Consider the following 17,061-nt stretch of genomic DNA (forward strand, 5'->3'; position numbering starts at 1 on the left):
AGGAAGGAAGGATGGAAGGAAAGGAGGAGAGGGAGGAGAATAGGATCGTGTTGATGAAGGGGAGGGGGAGGTGGGGGCTGTGGGGAGAGGTGTGGAGAGGGAGGGGTGTGTTGTTTGATGAGGGGAGTGTTGGTTGATGAGGGGAGTGTTGGTTGATGAGGGGAGTGTTGGTTGATGAGGGGAGTGATGGTTGATGAGGGGAGTGTTGGTTGATGAGGGGAGTGATGGTTGATGAGGGGAGCGTTGGGGCGGGAACGGGTGAGGGCTGTGAGGAGAGGCGTGGAGAGGGAGGGAGGGGAGTGTTGATGAGCGTAGTGTTGATTGATGAGGGGAGTGTTGGTTGATGAGGGGAGTGTTGATTGATGAGTGTAGTGTTGATAAGGGGATTGTTGGTTGATGAGGGGAGTGATGATGAGGGGAGTGTTGGTTGATGAGGGGAGTGATGGTTGATGAGGGGAGTGATGATGAGGGGAGTGTTGGTTGATGAGGGGAGTGATGGTTGATGAGGGGAGTGATGGTTGATGAGGGGAGTGATGATGAGAGGAGTGTTGATTGATGAGGGGAGTTATGGTTGATGAGGGGAGTATTGGTTGATGAGGGGAGTGTTGGTTGATGAGGGGAGTTATGGTTGATGAGGGGAGTGATGATGAGAGGAGTGTTGGTTGATGAGGGGAGTGATGATGAGGGGAGTGTTGGTTGATGAGGGGAGTATTGGTTGATGAGGGGAGTATTGGTTGATGAGGGGAGTATTGGTTGATGAGGGGAGTGATGGTTGATGAGGGGAGTGATGATGAGAGGAGTGTTGGTTGATGGGGGGAGTGATGATGAGGGGAGTGTTGGTTGATGGGGGGAGTGATGATGAGGGGAGTGTTGGTTGATGGGGGGAGTGATGATGAGGGGAGTGTTGGTTGATGGGGGGAGTGATGATGAGGGGAGTGTTGGTTGATGAGGGGAGTTATGGTTGATGAGGGGAGTATTGGTTGATGAGGGGAGTGATGGTTGATGAGGGGAGTGATGGTTGATGCGGGGCGGGAACGGGTGAGGGCTGTGAGGAGAGGCGTGGAGAGGGAGGGAGGGAGGGAGGGGAGTGTTGATGAACATAGTGTTGATGAGGGGAGTGTTGGTTGATGAGGGGAGTGTTGGTTGATGAGGGGAGTGTTGGTTGTTACGGAGGCAGGACCAGAGGCAGAGAGGCCCGGCCCGGGTCGCGCTGCCAACCTACCGAAGACAGAGACACAAAATACTGCTGGGTGTAAGTCAGCGGGATCAGCCGCCCCCTCACACCTCCCCCCCCCCCCTCCCCTCCCCTCACCCGCCCCCCGGGGCACTCACCGAGCCGCTCTGTGCCGCCGTCGCCTCCGCTGCCGCCGCTACTGGCCCATGACGCTGCCGCTGCCGGCGGCTCCAGCTCCGACTCCAGCTGTCCGCCCGCCCAGTCCTCCCTCCCTCCCGCCCGGCCGCCCGCTCGCTCGCTCACTCACTCCCAGCCCGCGCGCCCAGGCCCAGCGTGGCGGCCGGAACCGGAAACGCTCCTCCCCGGCCGCCCGACGGCGGCGGCGCCAACACCGACCGTGTTTTCCACCAAAAACTCGGCGCCGCCGCCTCGCCCGCGCCCGCCGCCCGCCGCCGCTGAGGTAAATGTGCGGGCCGTCGTCACCGGCGTCGCATTCGCGTGAGTGTTTGACCCCCCCGGCGAACCCCGAACCCACGGGTCCAGGCCTGTTGAGATAGAGGAGGCCCTTCTCCCCCTCCCACTTTCTTTTCCTTCTATCCCTCTCACTCCCTCTCTTCTCCCCTCCTTCTATCCCTCTTTCCTCCCCCTCCTCCTTTCCATCCCTCTTTCCTCCCCTCTCCTCCTTTCCTTCTATCCCTCTCACTCCCTCTTTCCTCCCCTCTCCTCCTTTCCTTCTATCCCTCTCACTCCCTCTTTCCTCCCCTCTCCTCCTTTCCCTCTATCCCTCTCACTCCCTCCCTCTTTCCTCCCCTTCTATCCGTCCCTCCCTCCCTCCCTCCCTTTTTCCTCCCCTCTCCTTTCCTTCTATCCCTCACTCCCTCCCCTCCCCTTCTATCCCTCTCACTCCCTACCTCTTTCCTCCCCTCTCCTCCTATCCCTCCATTACCTCACTGTCCTATCCCTCTTTCCCTCCTTTTTTCATCCCCCACCCTTCCTGCTTCCTTTCCCCCCCTCTTTCCCTTCCCCTTCTATCCCTCCCCCCTCCTATTCCCACCTTTCCTCTTTTCCTCCCTTTTTCCTTTCTTCTTCCCCTCCCTTCTCTACTCTCCCTTCCCTCTTTCCGTCCTTCTCTCACTCTCTCCTATCCTTCCCCTTCCCTCTTTTCGTTCCTTTTCTCTTCCTCCCTTTTCCTTCCTTCCCTCCCTTACTGTTCTTTCCTATCCCTTCTCCTTCCCTCTTCTTTCCTTCTCCCTTCCCTCTTTCCTTCCTTCCCATTCTTCTGTCCTCCCTCTTTCCTTCCATTCCCCCCTTCCTCCATCTTTCACTCCTCCTCCCTCCCTCCCTCCCTCCCTCCCTCCCTCCCTCCCTCCCTCCCTCCCTCCCTCCCTCCCTCCCTCCCTCCTTCCCTCCTTCCCTCCCTCCCTCCCTCCTTCCCTCCCTCCCTCCTTCCCTCCCTCCCTCCTTCCCTCCCTCCCTCCTTATTCCTTAAACTGTCCTCTTGTTCCCTTCAGAGACAAGGAACGACCAGGGTGGGGAGCAAGGGGAAAAGAGGTGTGGTGGGCCAAAGCCTAACATGATCAAACAGGAGGAATTACAGAGTTAGAGCAGAGATAACCTGCTTGCATTTATTTACTGGCTGTGGTCACTACCCAAACAGTTAAAATCATGAATGGATAATAACAGAGGAAAGAAATCTTCCTAACGTTCACCTCATTACCCAAGGTCATCAAGACTAACTTTAGTACTGTTGTGGCCAGGCCATCTCAAGCCTTTAACAGTACAGAGCAGGGAATGTATCCAGTGGACATTGTCTTTACACAAAATAAAGGCTTTCTCCCGCAAAGTATTTCCAGTAACAATAATTCTCTGCAATGTCAGTGTACAGTTTGTACCAAATCTCTTCACCATACATTGGGAGTTGAATAATGGTCAATAAGTAGATACTTGAATGAAACCTGAACATTGGAAAAGTAGGCAGTAGTGCGCAGTGACCTTTGGATGCCTCAACATTGAAGCCAAACACAACTATGAACATTTGATTTTTCTCCAAAACCAATGATATAAAAAAAACATGGACATGATCATTATTTTCTTAATCTCTCTACTTCTCTACGACTTAGAATACACTTGCTTTCTTATTTTTCTAGTTTCTTGCTCTGAAATATTAACAGATTTTTCTGTACAGGATGCTGCCTGACGTGTATGTTTTTATTTCAAATTTCCCACATCTGTACCATGGGTTATTTAAAAAAAACCTGAAAATCAAGTAATTATACTCACCTAATATAAAAGCTGCTTCTGTAACTAATAACTGCTTGAAAAGTGGTGAATAAGCGGGTCGTATTTTTTATTTTTTTCTTGCTTTCAGATTAGTTTTCAGTTTTGGGAACAGGATTAGCCAAGAGATTAACTTGGCTTGTAGAGCCTAGTTACCCAGCTCTGGGTAATAATATTTTGGGTTTGTGTAAAATCCACGAGAGACGGAAATGTGGGAGAACAAGAGCTTGGCGGGCAAAGATGGCATGAAGGTTGTTGGAGGAAAAGGGGATAGGGATGAAGGGTGCCATAGAGCTTGTATGTTATGTATAACATGCTTATTGAGAAGGACAGTAATTGAGACTGTATTACCCAAATACTTTGCAATGTATGTGATGCCTTATCGATATAATAAACATAATTTGTTGAAAAATGTTTACCTCAATGTTTACTTTTTTCAGTAATTTCTCCAAGATAACCTGAGCAACAAAGTTAAATGTGTTAGGGTGGTGCATGTACAGTACAAGCTGCCTGAGGAAGTGGTAGAGGAAGGTACAGTTATGATGTTAATAGACACAGACACAAGAATGGGAAAATGTTGGTAGGTATATGGGCCAGGGGCGGGTAACAGTCAACTTGCCAGGTTTTACAAATGTGTAGATTCAGAAGGCTGTAAATGTTTAGCATTCTCTACTCGAGGCTGTGAAGGACCATATTATTCAAGAGTAAAATCTACACCTCATGCTGCCTCAACAAGGCCAGCGGCTTAATCAAAGGCGAGTCGCACCCTGGCCATTCCCCCTTCTCCCATTGGGCAAAAGGTGTAGAAGTGTGAAAACGCACACCTCTAGATTCAGGGACAGTTTTTTCCCCAGCTGTTATTAGGCAACTGAATCATCCTTCCACATGGTGAACTACTTTCTACCTCATTGATGACCTCAGACTATCCTTGATCGGACTTTCCTGGCTTTAACTTGCAGTAAACGTTATTCCCTTATCATGTATCTATACACGGTAAATGGCTCGATTGTAATCATGTATTGTCTTTCCACTGATTGGATAGCACGCAACAAATAGCTTTTCACTACAGTGACAATAAACTAAACTGTAAAATCAATATATTATCAACATATGCAGGTAAAGGTGGACCCAATATTAATGAATCAAGCATGACTGTACTGAATTGCAGAACAGGGTCAGGAAACCTTAAAACTAATTGAGCCGTACAGCGTGGAAACAGGTCCTTCAGCCCAACTTGCCCACGTCAACCAACATGCCCCATCTACACTAGTCCCACCTGCCCCCGCGCTTGGCCCATAATTCTGTAAACCTGTCCCATCCATATGCCTAAGATAGACAAAATGCTGGAGTAACTCAGCGGGTCAGGCAGCATCTCTGGAGAAAATGAATAGGGGACATTTCAGGTCGAGACCCTTCTTCAGGCTGAGAGTCAGGGGAGAGGGTAACTAGTGGTATGAAAAGGTATGGAACTAATTAGTGCCGGCACCGATAACTAAGGAAAGGTGGAGCCCACAATGGTCCATTGTTGGCTGTGGGAAAGGTGATAACGAAGGGATACAAACAGTGGAACCAGCATCTGCAGTTACTTCCTGCACTATCCACATCCCTGTCCACTTGTCTCTTAAATGTTATGATCATTTAAATTTAATATATATATATATTTATTTTATTTATTTGACATATGTAGGTTGGCACAGGGTCAACGGTACAATGAAATGTATTTGACAAGACAACGGGTCACCTCAGCAGTAATATTCCAAGGATAAAAAAGATAAAAATGACATTAAGGTTTATGAGTTCAGAAGCCTGATGGTAGAAACTGTTCTTAAGTCTGGTGGTACGCACAGCCATACTCCTGTATCGTCTGCCTGACAGTAATAAGGAGAACAGCCTGTGTGCTGGCTGGCTGGCTGTGGTCCTTGATGATGCGTGCCTTCCGCAGGCACTGCCAGTAGAACATGTCCTGAATGGCCGGGAGACAGTTGCCAGTGATGTGCTGTGCCGTCTTCACCACTCTCTGTAGTGATTTGTGGCTGAGGGCAGAACAGTTCCCGTACCAGACTGTAATGCAGCCCGTCAGCAGGCTCTCGATGGTGCATCTGTAGAAGTTTGTGAGGATGCTGGCGTTCATGCCAAACTTCCTCAGTCTTCTCAGGAAAAAGAGCCGCTGGCAGGCCTTCTTTGTTATTGTGTCCGCCTCAACTACCTCCACTGGCAGCTCATTCTATACACCCACCACCCTTTGTGTAAAAAAAGTCACCCCTCTCAGGTTCCGATTAAATCTTTCCCTGTCACCTTAAACTCTTGCTTTTGTTCCTTGTTTCATATTGGGACATAAACATGATATTGTTTCAGGTTTTAAGACTTCCAAATGGCATCATTTTGACAATGTAAAGAGTATAACTGAAATGCAGATATCACATTTTATTAAAACAAATCTAATTAATTCTCAATGAGATAAACCAGCAGTTTTTTGTAGCAAAAAATATTCTATAACAAAGATGGGTAGCAATGAATGCAATGAAAACCATCCAATCCTATTTTTATGAAGTGCTTTTATATAATATTTTTATATTTAAAAATACATTAAATAGAGATTGTAAAAACTTCCTTGTTGGAGACAGCATTGAATTCAATGCTTTCACAGTGGTTTGAACACAATAATACAGCTCGTTGCTCGGGATCTCCACCCAGAAACCATTTGTCTCCTCCTCAATTCATATCTTCCAAATGCAATGACATAAATAGTGCTGTTTTGTCAACTTCCTTCATTACTCAGGAATGTGATGTCGGTTTTAAAACCTCCACGTGCGTATTGTTCACAAGTCATAGTGCTAATAGTACACCAATATTATGGAGTAACCAGGCATTGACCAGTGTTCTTTTGGTGTGATTCCCATTTGCCTTCCCTGGTTTTGGCCGGGCTGCTTCTTGTCCATCTTGATGGTTCGGTACAGGCGATGGATCAATTTAATGTCTGACTGGCGTCGCCATGCACAGGATACACCAAGGTTTTTAAAGTGCTTCTTGCACAGATGGGATAACTACCACTACACACACGTTTTTCTTTGTAGACGTTTCTGACTCTACACTTGGTTCAACAAATGGTGTTGCGTATTCTGGTTCCTGGTTGGGAAACGGTTCAGCGTATTCATGGATCTTCCCGGAAAATGGAACGTCGTAGTGATTGACAACGAGCGGGACGGTGTAGCCATCATCCATTGGTGGCTTGAACGTTGATGCGGCTTTTTGGGCTGCAATGCCACCTTGAATGATGTCAGGTTCTGCATAGTCTAATGGAACAGAGAGTGTGTTACGTTAAACAAATACGCACAGCATTTGTGCAGCAGTGAATCGCAAATGACAAACATCAGGGCCATGGCATTCGAGCAGAGATTCAAGTCATTCGCAAGCTGAAGCAGTGTCTATGGACTAAGTAAGTTCTAGGGGTAGAATGAGGCCATTCGGCCCATCGAGTCTATTCCGCCATTCAATCTTGGCTGATCTATCTTTCCCTTTCAATCCCATTCTCCTGCCTTCTCCCCTGACCTTTTGACACCTGTACCAATCAAAAACCTGTCAATCTCAGCTTTAAAAAAACCCAACTTGGCCTCCACGGCGGTCTGTGGCAATGAATTCCACAGATTCACCACCTTCTGACTAAAGAAATTCCTTCTCATCCCCTTTCTAAAGGTACGTCCTTTTATTCTGAGAAAAGGAGGTATGACCAGTCTGAAGCATCATTCAGAAAGATGACGTTCTATGCTTTTGAAAATAAACAAATGCCTTTTCCTGAATTACTTTGTTAGTTTGTTTATTTGCTCACAGGATGTGGATGTTACTTTCAGGTTTGGCATTAGTTACCCACCCCAAATTGCTTTTGAAATGTGGGGGTAATTTTTAATTAACATAATTAATAATTAATATAAGGTCTGGATCTCATTTAGACCAAAGGACAGCAGATTTCCTGGCGGACCAGATTAGATTTTACAACAATCCTGTGGTTTTGTGGACATCATTACTGAGAACCAATGTTTGATATCTTAAATTTCAGATTTATTTAATAACTTGAATTTAACTACAAGCTTTTTTTGCCTGATTCTGCTCATATGTCTCATGGTCTTACTGTGGTCTTATGGATAGGTGACGTTTTGGGTCGGGACCCTTCTGGTGGCAGGGTTGGGGGAGAGAAAACTAGAAGAGGCAGAACAAGCATGGCAGGTCATGATAAAATTCTAAGTTACTTTAACCTCTGTCTGCCATTGCCCCAGTTGAAAAGAAAATCTGACCTAATTAGTTGCAAGCTGCAAGGATAATATCCCAGCTAAGGTCCAATAAATGAGGAGGCTCAACACTGTTCCGGGTTGGAAGAATTCCAATGCGATGTTTCAGTTTAGTTGAGTTTAGAAATACAGCACGGAAACAGGCCCTTCGGCCCACAGAACATTATCACTGCTCTGCACACTAGGGACAATTTTACAACTTACCAAAGCCAATTAACCTACAAACCAGCATGTCCTTGGAGTGTGGGAGGAAACCAGAGCATCTGGAGAAAACCCGCATGGTCACAGGGAGAACGTACAAACTCCTTACAGACAGCACCCGTAGCAAGGGCCGGCAAAAAATGACCTCGGGAAGGGTGGAGACCATAATGGCCCATTGTTGGTTGGGGAAGCTGTGATAACAAGAGGGACACAAGGAATCGACTTAAATCCCCACTGCTCTGCTCTAACTTCAACGACTGTTTTACTTTGTAATTTTAGTGACATAGAAGACGGCCATTTGGCCCATCGCCTCTCCAGCTGGATTTTTGACCATTATAAATAAACCCAGTGCCGTGACTACAAAGCACTTTATCCCAAGAAAGAGGGTGAAGTGTTGCAATTATTGTAGCAATTCAGTGTTAATCCCCACATTCAGAAGCATTAGGGAAGAGTCAAAGTGTTCAATTGTCATATGTAACAAAACAGAACAGTGAAATCCGAAGAAGGGTCTCCACCCAAAACGTCACCTGTTTCCACAGATGCTGTCTGACCCGCTGAGTTACGCCAGCATTTTGTGTCTATTTTCGATGAAATACAGCGGCATAACAGGTTTGTAAACACAGTACTCAATAGATAATATAATGATCAACCAAAAAAACGTTCAATAAGTTAAAAAAGCCAAACAAAATAAAGGCCCAAAATCCCTACTTTAGTTTATTAGTTTAGTTTATTACTGTCATGTGTACCGAGGTAGAGTGAAAAGCATTGGTCTCAGTTACTAAAGTTACGATCGATGAGTTAGCATTAAGTGATCAGGACGCATTCCTTCTCTCCTGAGATGCTGCCTGACCTGCTGAGTTACTCCAGCATTTTGTGAATATAGGACTCCAGGTATGGTACATTACCTGACAAGGTGTTACCAGTGATGTTCCTACCGAATCCCTCTTCACTGGTGTAAGTCATGGTGTCTGATTCAGTCGGCTGAGGCTGACTCCTCTGACACAGCTCTGCATTTTCACTGATTTATCACAAACTGAAGATAGAAATGTGAAAACCCACAAATCCAGATTCAGGGACAGTTTCTTCCCAGCTGTTATCAGGCAACTGAATCTACATCCTACCAACCACTAGACAGTGGTCCTGGGCTACTATCTACCTCTTTGGTGACCCTCGGACTATCCTTGATCAGACTTAGCTGGCTTTACCTTGCACTAAACGTTATTCCCGTATCATGTTTTTATAAATGGCTCGATTGTAATCATGTATTGTCTTTCAGTATAAGAAAATAGCTGCAGATGCTGGTACAAATCGAAGGTATTTATTCACAAAGTGCTGGAGTAACTCAGCAGGTCGGGCAGCATCTCGGGAGAGAAGGAATGGGTGACGTTTCGGGTCGAGACCCTTCTTCAGACTGATGTATTGTCTTTCCGCTGACTGGTTAGCACGTAACAAAAGCTTTTCACTGTACCTCGGTACACGCAACAAAAAACTAAACTGAAACCGAACTGTACAATGAAAAGCATTAGTCTAGCCTAAAGTTACAATTGATGAATTAGTGTTGAGTGATCAGGACGACATTACCTGACAAGGTGTTGCCAGTGATGCTTCCACAGGACCCCCCTTCACTGGTGTAAGCGATGATCTCCGATTTTGTCGGCTGAAGCTGACTCCTCTGACAGTTTTGCTTTTTCACCGATTCATCACAAACTGAAGATAGAGCAAAGCAACGTGTATACAGACTTGCTGGCCTGCCACCTTTATGCTGTTCAAACCAATGAACGATGCTTTAAAACTACTCGAGTGGCTGTGAAACACAAAGATGGCAAATGCATTGTGCGGAGCTCAGTATAAGTGAGGAACAGCACCTCATCTTTCATCTGGGCTCTTTACAATCGGAGGCAGCAGGCTCAAATCAGGTCAGTGTTTCCATTAATTTGTACAGTCATTGGGAATTTTTTTTATGGTCACCATTTTACACCACCTCTTTATTTTTCATTCCAGTGCCATGCAGAAATTAAAGGTACTTAAACCCAGGAAATCCTTTAAAAACTGATGACAATTTAGGACATCTAGCATCTAACAATTCGGGGCAGCATGGTGGCGCAGCGGTAGAGTTGCTGCCTTACAGTGCCAGAGACCCAGGTTCGATCCTGACTACAGGTGCATGTCTGTACGGAGTTTGTACGTTCTCCCCGTGACCCGCGTAGGTTTTCTCCGGGTGCTCCGGTTTCCTCCCACACCCCAAAGACGTACAGGTTTGTAGGTTAATTGGTTTGGTGTAAATGTAAAATTGTCCCTTGTGTATGTAGGGAAGTGCTAATGTGGGGATCGCTGGTCGGTGCAGACTCGGTGGGCCGAAGGGCCTGTTTCCGCGCTGTCTCTCTAAACTAATTGGGAGAGATTGACAAAGTATGTGAGGGAAGGGTCTACAGATTAAATTATCAAAAATTTGCCAATGCCTTTACACATGTCATTCACTTATGAATGTAACAATTTACCTTTTTGTGAAGAACTGTGCATCCTTTTTCCAGATTTCCTGCATAGAATAAAATATCAATAAAAATATTTCTCACACCAAATAATACATATTTTTGACAAATCGATATTTGGAGTAATGGTAAACCAAAATGGAATTCAGTTAATGTGTAGGAAGGAACTGCACCTAGACACAAAAAGTTGGAGTAACTCAGCGGGGCAGGCAGCACCTCGGGAGAGAAGGAATGGGTGGTGTTTTGGGTCGTGACTCTTCTTCAGAGTAAAAGGAAACCAGAGGTATAGACGGTGATTATGTAGAGAAATAGAACAAATGAATATATATATATATATATAGTATAAGAAAGTAACTGCAGATGCTGGTACAAATCTAAGGTATTTATTCACAAAATGCTGGAGTAACTCAGCAGGTCAGGCAGCATCTCGGGAGAGAAGGAATGGGTGACGTTTCGGGTCGAGACCCTTCTTCAGACCCACGTAGAACAAATGAATGAAAGATATGCAAAAAGAGTAACGATGATAAAGGAAACAGACCATCGTTAGCTGTGGCCTAGGTGAAACGAGTTAGAGCAGGAGGAATCACAGAGGGGGAGCAGCGAGAGAGGATGTTGCAGGACTCTTGTCAGAGAAAGGAGGAGAACTTCAAAGTAGGATGGACACAAAAAGCTGGAGTAACTCAGCGGGTCAGCGAATTTCGCAGTGGAGCAGACGAAATGTGCAGGTAAGAAATTAAAATACATCCTCACATTTCAGAGTTCATACACTAATAGACTACAGAGCCAATTCAATTTCTTCTCATTCATTTATACGGTGTCTCTGGCAAGATCAATGTCTATTACCTCTATAAATGCACTCAAAACGTTGGTGTTGAGTTGAGTCCTTGAACTATTCCAGCCTACACAGTGAAGCTACTCTCAGTGTTAAAGTGGAGATCGAGACCCAGTGACAAGAATCACAAAATATTTCCAGATCAAAATCCGATGACAGTTTAAGACTTTGTTGGATTCTATTTTTCTGGTCTTACTGTTTAATTACTATGCATTCTTTCATTAATGGGCGGCACGGTGGCACAAATGGCAGCACGTTGGCACAGCAGTAGAGTTGCTGCCTTACAGCGCCAGACACCCAGGTTTGATCCTGACCACGGGTGCTTGTCTGTACGGGCTTTGTATGTTCTCCCCGTGTCCTGTGTGGGTTTTCTCCGGGTGCTCCGGTTTCCTCCCACACTCCAAAGACGTCCAGGTTTGTGGGTTAATTGGCTTTTGTAAAATTGTAATTGTCCCGAGTGTGTGTAGGGTAGTGTCAGGGTACGGGGATCGCTGGTCGGCGCGGACATGGTGGGACGAAGGGCCTGTTTCCACTCTGTATCTCTAAACTAAACTAAAAAAAAAACAAATTATTGTGTACAAATTCCACTGCAATAGAAACACATTTGTGTAATGCATGCTGATTGCACAAAAGCAAAGGTTTACAAGGAGGGATTATTGCAGATTCCCTTTCCGGTAACATTTTACAGCCTCAATCCAAGCGATTCATGACTATGACTAAGCTGTACACTGTGAACATTAACTCTATGTTTGGCTTCCACGCGCAATTTCAAAAATCAGATAAAGACAAGGAATCACTGTAATTCCGTGGACCCAAGCCAGCACAACTTTCACCAGCTACTTCCTCAGACGGATACTTCCTGAGCTAGCCTCTGTATGTTCTCACAAATCCTGCTTGGAATCCAAGATTTCTCTGAACACAAGAGAATCCCAATCAAGCAAATCTCCGTTCGCTTAATTCTAAAGCACGAGGGTCAACAGGAAAAACTTCTGAATGAGTTTGAACTTTGCTTCACTTCTTGAGTATTTGGTTTCAACTTTTTGCCAGAGTAACTCACCTTTTTCTGCAGAACAGATACAGTAATAAGACAGCCGTTGAAGTTATTACCAGAAAACTGACAACAACAACCACCACAATCAAATTAAAACCTGCAAAATGAAAAACAAAAAGAATGAGTGTCCATTTTAATTAGAATGCAATACGTAGTTCGCAAAAGAAATACGATTTAGATAGTCATAACTTTCTTTTAATAGGGTAAAAATGGGATTGCAGATGCTGGTTTATACCAAAGATACAAAGTGCTGGATCAGTCAACCTGACCCTGTGGAGTTACTCCAGCATTTTGTGTCATAACATTCTTGATTAGTAAGGGTGTCAAAGTTACGGGGAGAAGGCAGGAGAATGGGGTTGAGAGGGAACGATAGATCAACCACGAGCGAATGGTGGAGCAGACTAGATGGGCCGAATGGCTTAATTCTGCTCCTATGTCTAATTACGATCTTCCAAATATTTGCATAATGACAACTATCATCTTTGTTTATCATTTTGGTTGGTAGTCGTGCGTCATGGACGTAGACAATTGCAAACTATTAGACCTTCATGATGTGGTACTTGGTAAAGTCCGTCACGACACGATTCACTGCGAAACTTCTCACCACCCATTTTCCTCTGGCCATTCCAAATAATTGTACCAGAAATAGTTTGCTGGCTTTCGTTAACTGGTATGGAAGCCAAGGATGAGGTTTCAGGCCTTGGTGCTATTCCTTCCAACGAAGCTCAACTTAAACTCAGAAAACATCATCACATCTTCCAACAGGCCACATTACAGCTATCTACACTCAACATTTCCAGCATTTTTTATTTTAGGTTTCCAGATTTAGCCAGAGGGTGGTGAACCTGTGGAACTCATTGCCACAGACGACAGTGGAGGCCACGTATATTGTGTATTTTAAAAGCTGAGATTGCCAGATACTTGATTATTAAGGATGTCAAAGTTTATGGGGAGAAGGCAGGAGAATGGGGTTGAGAGGGAAAGGTAGATCGGCCATGATTAAACAGTGGAGTAGACTTGATGGGCAGAATGGCCTAATTCTGATCCTGTGACTTCTGAACATTTACTGCAGAATCTTTTGTTAACTTCAGACAATCATTTACACATCGCTGTTAGTGGGAGCATGCTGTGCACAATTTAGCTGCTTTTTGTTGGCAGTGAAATGTTTTGCCATTTTCTGATAACGTCAAAGCAGCCGTAGGAGAAGCCCGGAGCTTCATTGTTATTTTAAATTATTTTCATTTAGATGAACCGGACTCTCAACCCCTTTTCTCTAAATGTTAGCTAACTGATTCCATATCAAGGCGAGAGAAACAACTGAATCATAACCAGGGGTACAATTCCTTGCTAAATCTTTCAAATACTAATTATTAGTAGGCGGTACAGTGGTAGAGTTGCTGCCTTACTGCGCCAGAAACCTGGGTTCAATCCCAAGAACGAATGCTCTTTTGATGGAGTTTGTATGTTCTCCCCGTGAATCTCGGTGTGAGGGGTTATGGGGGGAAAGGCAGAAGAATGGGGTTGAGAGGGAAAGATAGATCAGCCACTGAATGGCGGAGTAGATTTGATGGGCCGAATGGCCTAATCCTACTCCTATAACTGCGATGGCTGTTTGTGTTAAAAATTGTAATTGTGTGTCTTGTGTTCTTTATTGTCTACTGCCGGACCCTGACGTGAGAGGACGCTGGCGCTATTTGTTCGCCGCTTCTCCGTCAGGTCAGTTCGTTTGTTTGTTTTTATGTCTTGACTGTTTTTGTAAAGCGTCTTTGAGCATCTGGAAAAGCGCTATAAAAAATAAATAATTATTATTATTATAACTTATGAACATATGACCGCGTGGGTTTCTTCCCACACTCCAAAGATGTACAGGTTTGTAGGTTAATTGGTTTCGGTAAAATCGTAAATTGTCCCTTGTGTGTGTAGGATAGTGCAGGTGTACGGTCGCTGGTCGGCGTGGACTCGGTGGACCAAAGGCCCCTTGTCTCTAAAGTCTAACGTAAGGGCTGTCAAGACTAGCTATAATAAGGCATCACCATACCACTGATTACAGAGGCATTGAACTTGAAGTCACCTTGGTCCCTGGAGCGCATTATTACTGCATATTTATTTTGCCATGTTGAGAACAAAAGATGTATTGACTCTTCCACATTTTGTGATTCTCTCATTTTCATTTGGTTGAAAAGCTGAGATTATTTTTCTGTCTTCAAAATAAGTGTAAACAAGACCTGCACTGTAGAATAAATTGGGGGGGGGGGGGAAAGAGTACACAGTGGTAGAGCTGCTGTCTCACTGCGTCAGAGAGCCCGGTTCGATCCTGACCTCAGGTGGCTGTCTGTGTGGAGTTTGTAGGTTCTTTTTAGATTTTTTAGATTTAGAGATACAGCGCGGAAACAGGCCCTTCGGCCCACCGAGTCCGTGCCGCCCAGCGATCCCCGCACATTAACACTATCCTACACACACTAGGGACAATTGTTTTAACATTTACCCAGTCAATTAACCTATATACCTGTACGTCTTTGGAGTGTGGGAGGAAACCGAAGATCTTGGAGAAAACCCACGCAGGTCACGGGGAGAATGTATAAACTCCGTACAGACGGCGCCCGTAGTCAGGATCGAACCTGAGTCTCCGGCGCTGCATTCGCTGTAAGGCAGCAACTCTACCACTGCGCCACCATGTAGGATAGTGTTAATAGTGTTCTTCTTGTGCCTTCTCCCAGTGATCGCGTGGGTTTCATAGAAAATAGGTGCAGGAGTAGGCCATTCGGCCCTTCGAGCCTGCACCGCCATTCAATATGATCATGGCTGATCATCCAGCTCAGTAACCTGTACTTGCCTTCTCTCCATACCCCCTGATCCCTTTAGCCACAAGGGCCACATCTAACTCCCTCTTAAATATAGCCAATGAACTGGCCTCAACTACCTTCTGTGGCAGAGAATTCCACAGACTCACCACTCTGTGTGAAGAAATGTTTTCTCATCTCGGTCCTAAAAGACTTCCCCCTTATCCTTAAGCTGTGACCCCTGGTTCTGGACTTCCCCAACATCGGGAACAATCTTCCCGCATCTAGCCTGTCCAACCCCTTAAGAAGGGGTTTCCTCCCACATCTCAAAAGCGTGCGGGTTTGTTGGTTAATCGGCCTTTTGTAAATGGCCCCTGGTGTGTAGGGAGTGGATGCGAATGTGGGATAAGAGAACCAGTGTGACCGGGTGATCGATGGTTGGCATGGATATGCTGGGCCGAAAGGCCCGTTTCCATGCTGTATCTCTAAACCAAACTAAACATAAACGGGGGAGTGTATTTTTCCATAGGAAGGTGCCAGATGTTTTATGTTGTAAAAGTCGTCAGAATACCTACTCCAGGTTTCAATTACTAATCTAAATTTTGGTTACGGATTCAACCTGTTTGTTCCAAAATCATTCTCAAAATTGGAAGCTCAACAGGGAGTAGAAAAAAGGCTCCTCAATACTTCTCTTGGACACTAGATGGTGCAATCTCACGCTTTGCACTCTGGATGGGAGTGCTGGCAGGATGATGAGAGCAGAAGATATTAATGATTATTTACCAGCAAAAACTCTGTAAAATTCTCTTCCTGCAGGCTTAACTACTCTACCTCCTTATTTTACACAAGGGACGAGGAACTTCAGGGTGGCACGGTCCTTCCATAAGCTAGGGTACTGTCAGATTCACCTCTACCCCATTGCGGACAATGGACTATGTCTATGGAACTGAAACTACAATGCTGAGAACTATATTCTGCACTCTGCATCTTTCCCTTTGCTCTACTTGGGCGGCATGGTGGCACAGCAGTAGAGTTGTTGCCTCACAGCGCTTGCAGCACAAGAGACCCGGGTTCGATCCCCGACTACGGGAGCCACGACCGCCCCGACGTGGCAAGTTCAACAGCCTGATCGCGGGAGAAGACGGCAGGGGAAGAGAAAAGACATTCTGGCCTTCCATCACAGTGAGGAGGGGACTGGAGGAGACTCACTGTGATGGATGTTTCTTTCTGTTTGTTGTTGGTTTATGATTGTGTGTGTTATTGCTTATTTTTATTAGTCTTATTGTTGGACTGCGGGTGATTTTTCATTTCACTGCACATTCATGTGTATGTCACAAATAAATTGACTATTGACTACACGAAGTTTGTACGTTCTCCCCGTGACCGCGTGGGTTTTCTGAGATCTTCAGTTTCTTCCCACACTCCAAAGCCGTACAGGGTTGTTAGTTTAAGAAATATAACTGCAGATGCTGGTACAAATCGAAGGTATTTATTCACAAAATGCTGGAGTAACTCAGCAGGTCAGGCAGCATCTCGGGAGAGAAGGAATGGGTGACGTTTCGGGTCGAGACCCTTCTTCAGACTGAAGAAGGTTGTTAGTTCAGGGTTGTTCAGGGTTGTTAGTTAATTAGCTTGGTATAAGTGTAAATTGTCCTTAGCGTGTACAGGATAGTGTTAACGTGTGGGGATCGCTGGTAGGTGCAGACTCGATGGGCTGAATAGCCTGTTTCTGCGCTGTATCTCAAAACTAAAACTAAACTCCCTATTGTACTTGAGTTTGGCTTGATTGTATTTATGAATAGGGCATCTAATCGATTTGGATAACATGCAAAACAAAGCTTTTCTCTTCAGTACGCGACAGTAATAAACCTGAACCTTAGGGCGGCATGGCACGGTGGCGCAGCGGTAGAGTTGCTGCCTTACACCGCCAGAGACCCAGAGTCGATCCTGACTACGGGTGCCGTCGGTAAGGAG

The 17,061-nt window shown here is 45.4% G+C and overlaps 2 protein-coding genes across 3 annotated transcripts in view; both read right to left on the reverse strand.

Annotated features, from left to right (window-relative positions):
- The window catches only part of taf12 (TAF12 RNA polymerase II, TATA box binding protein (TBP)-associated factor), a 36,631-nt gene extending 34,998 nt beyond the window's left edge, over nt 1-1,633 (reverse strand). Inside the window, exon 1 of one of the 2 annotated variants that reach the window (XM_078423058.1) lies at nt 1,333-1,633. The gene's annotated coding sequence lies outside the window, so the exon portion shown is untranslated. The remainder of the gene's footprint in view (nt 1-1,332) is intronic. The other variant, XM_078423059.1, reaches the window with a different exon arrangement.
- Nucleotides 1,634-5,948: 4,315 nt separating this feature from the next.
- The window catches only part of LOC144606728 (discoidin, CUB and LCCL domain-containing protein 1), a 70,142-nt gene continuing 59,029 nt past the window's right edge, over nt 5,949-17,061 (reverse strand). Inside the window, exons 12-15 of the mRNA XM_078423057.1 lie at nt 12,314-12,404; nt 10,434-10,471; nt 9,517-9,642; nt 5,949-6,744 (exon numbers count right to left, since the gene is read on the reverse strand). Of these exons, the coding sequence (XP_078279183.1) occupies nt 6,467-6,744; nt 9,517-9,642; nt 10,434-10,471; nt 12,314-12,404 (533 nt within the window). The 3' untranslated portion in view covers nt 5,949-6,466. The remainder of the gene's footprint in view (nt 6,745-9,516; nt 9,643-10,433; nt 10,472-12,313; nt 12,405-17,061) is intronic.

This window comes from Rhinoraja longicauda, chromosome 27 (assembly GCF_053455715.1).
Source record: "Rhinoraja longicauda isolate Sanriku21f chromosome 27, sRhiLon1.1, whole genome shotgun sequence".
In the NCBI taxonomy this organism is placed as follows: Eukaryota; Metazoa; Chordata; class Chondrichthyes; order Rajiformes; family Arhynchobatidae; genus Rhinoraja; species Rhinoraja longicauda.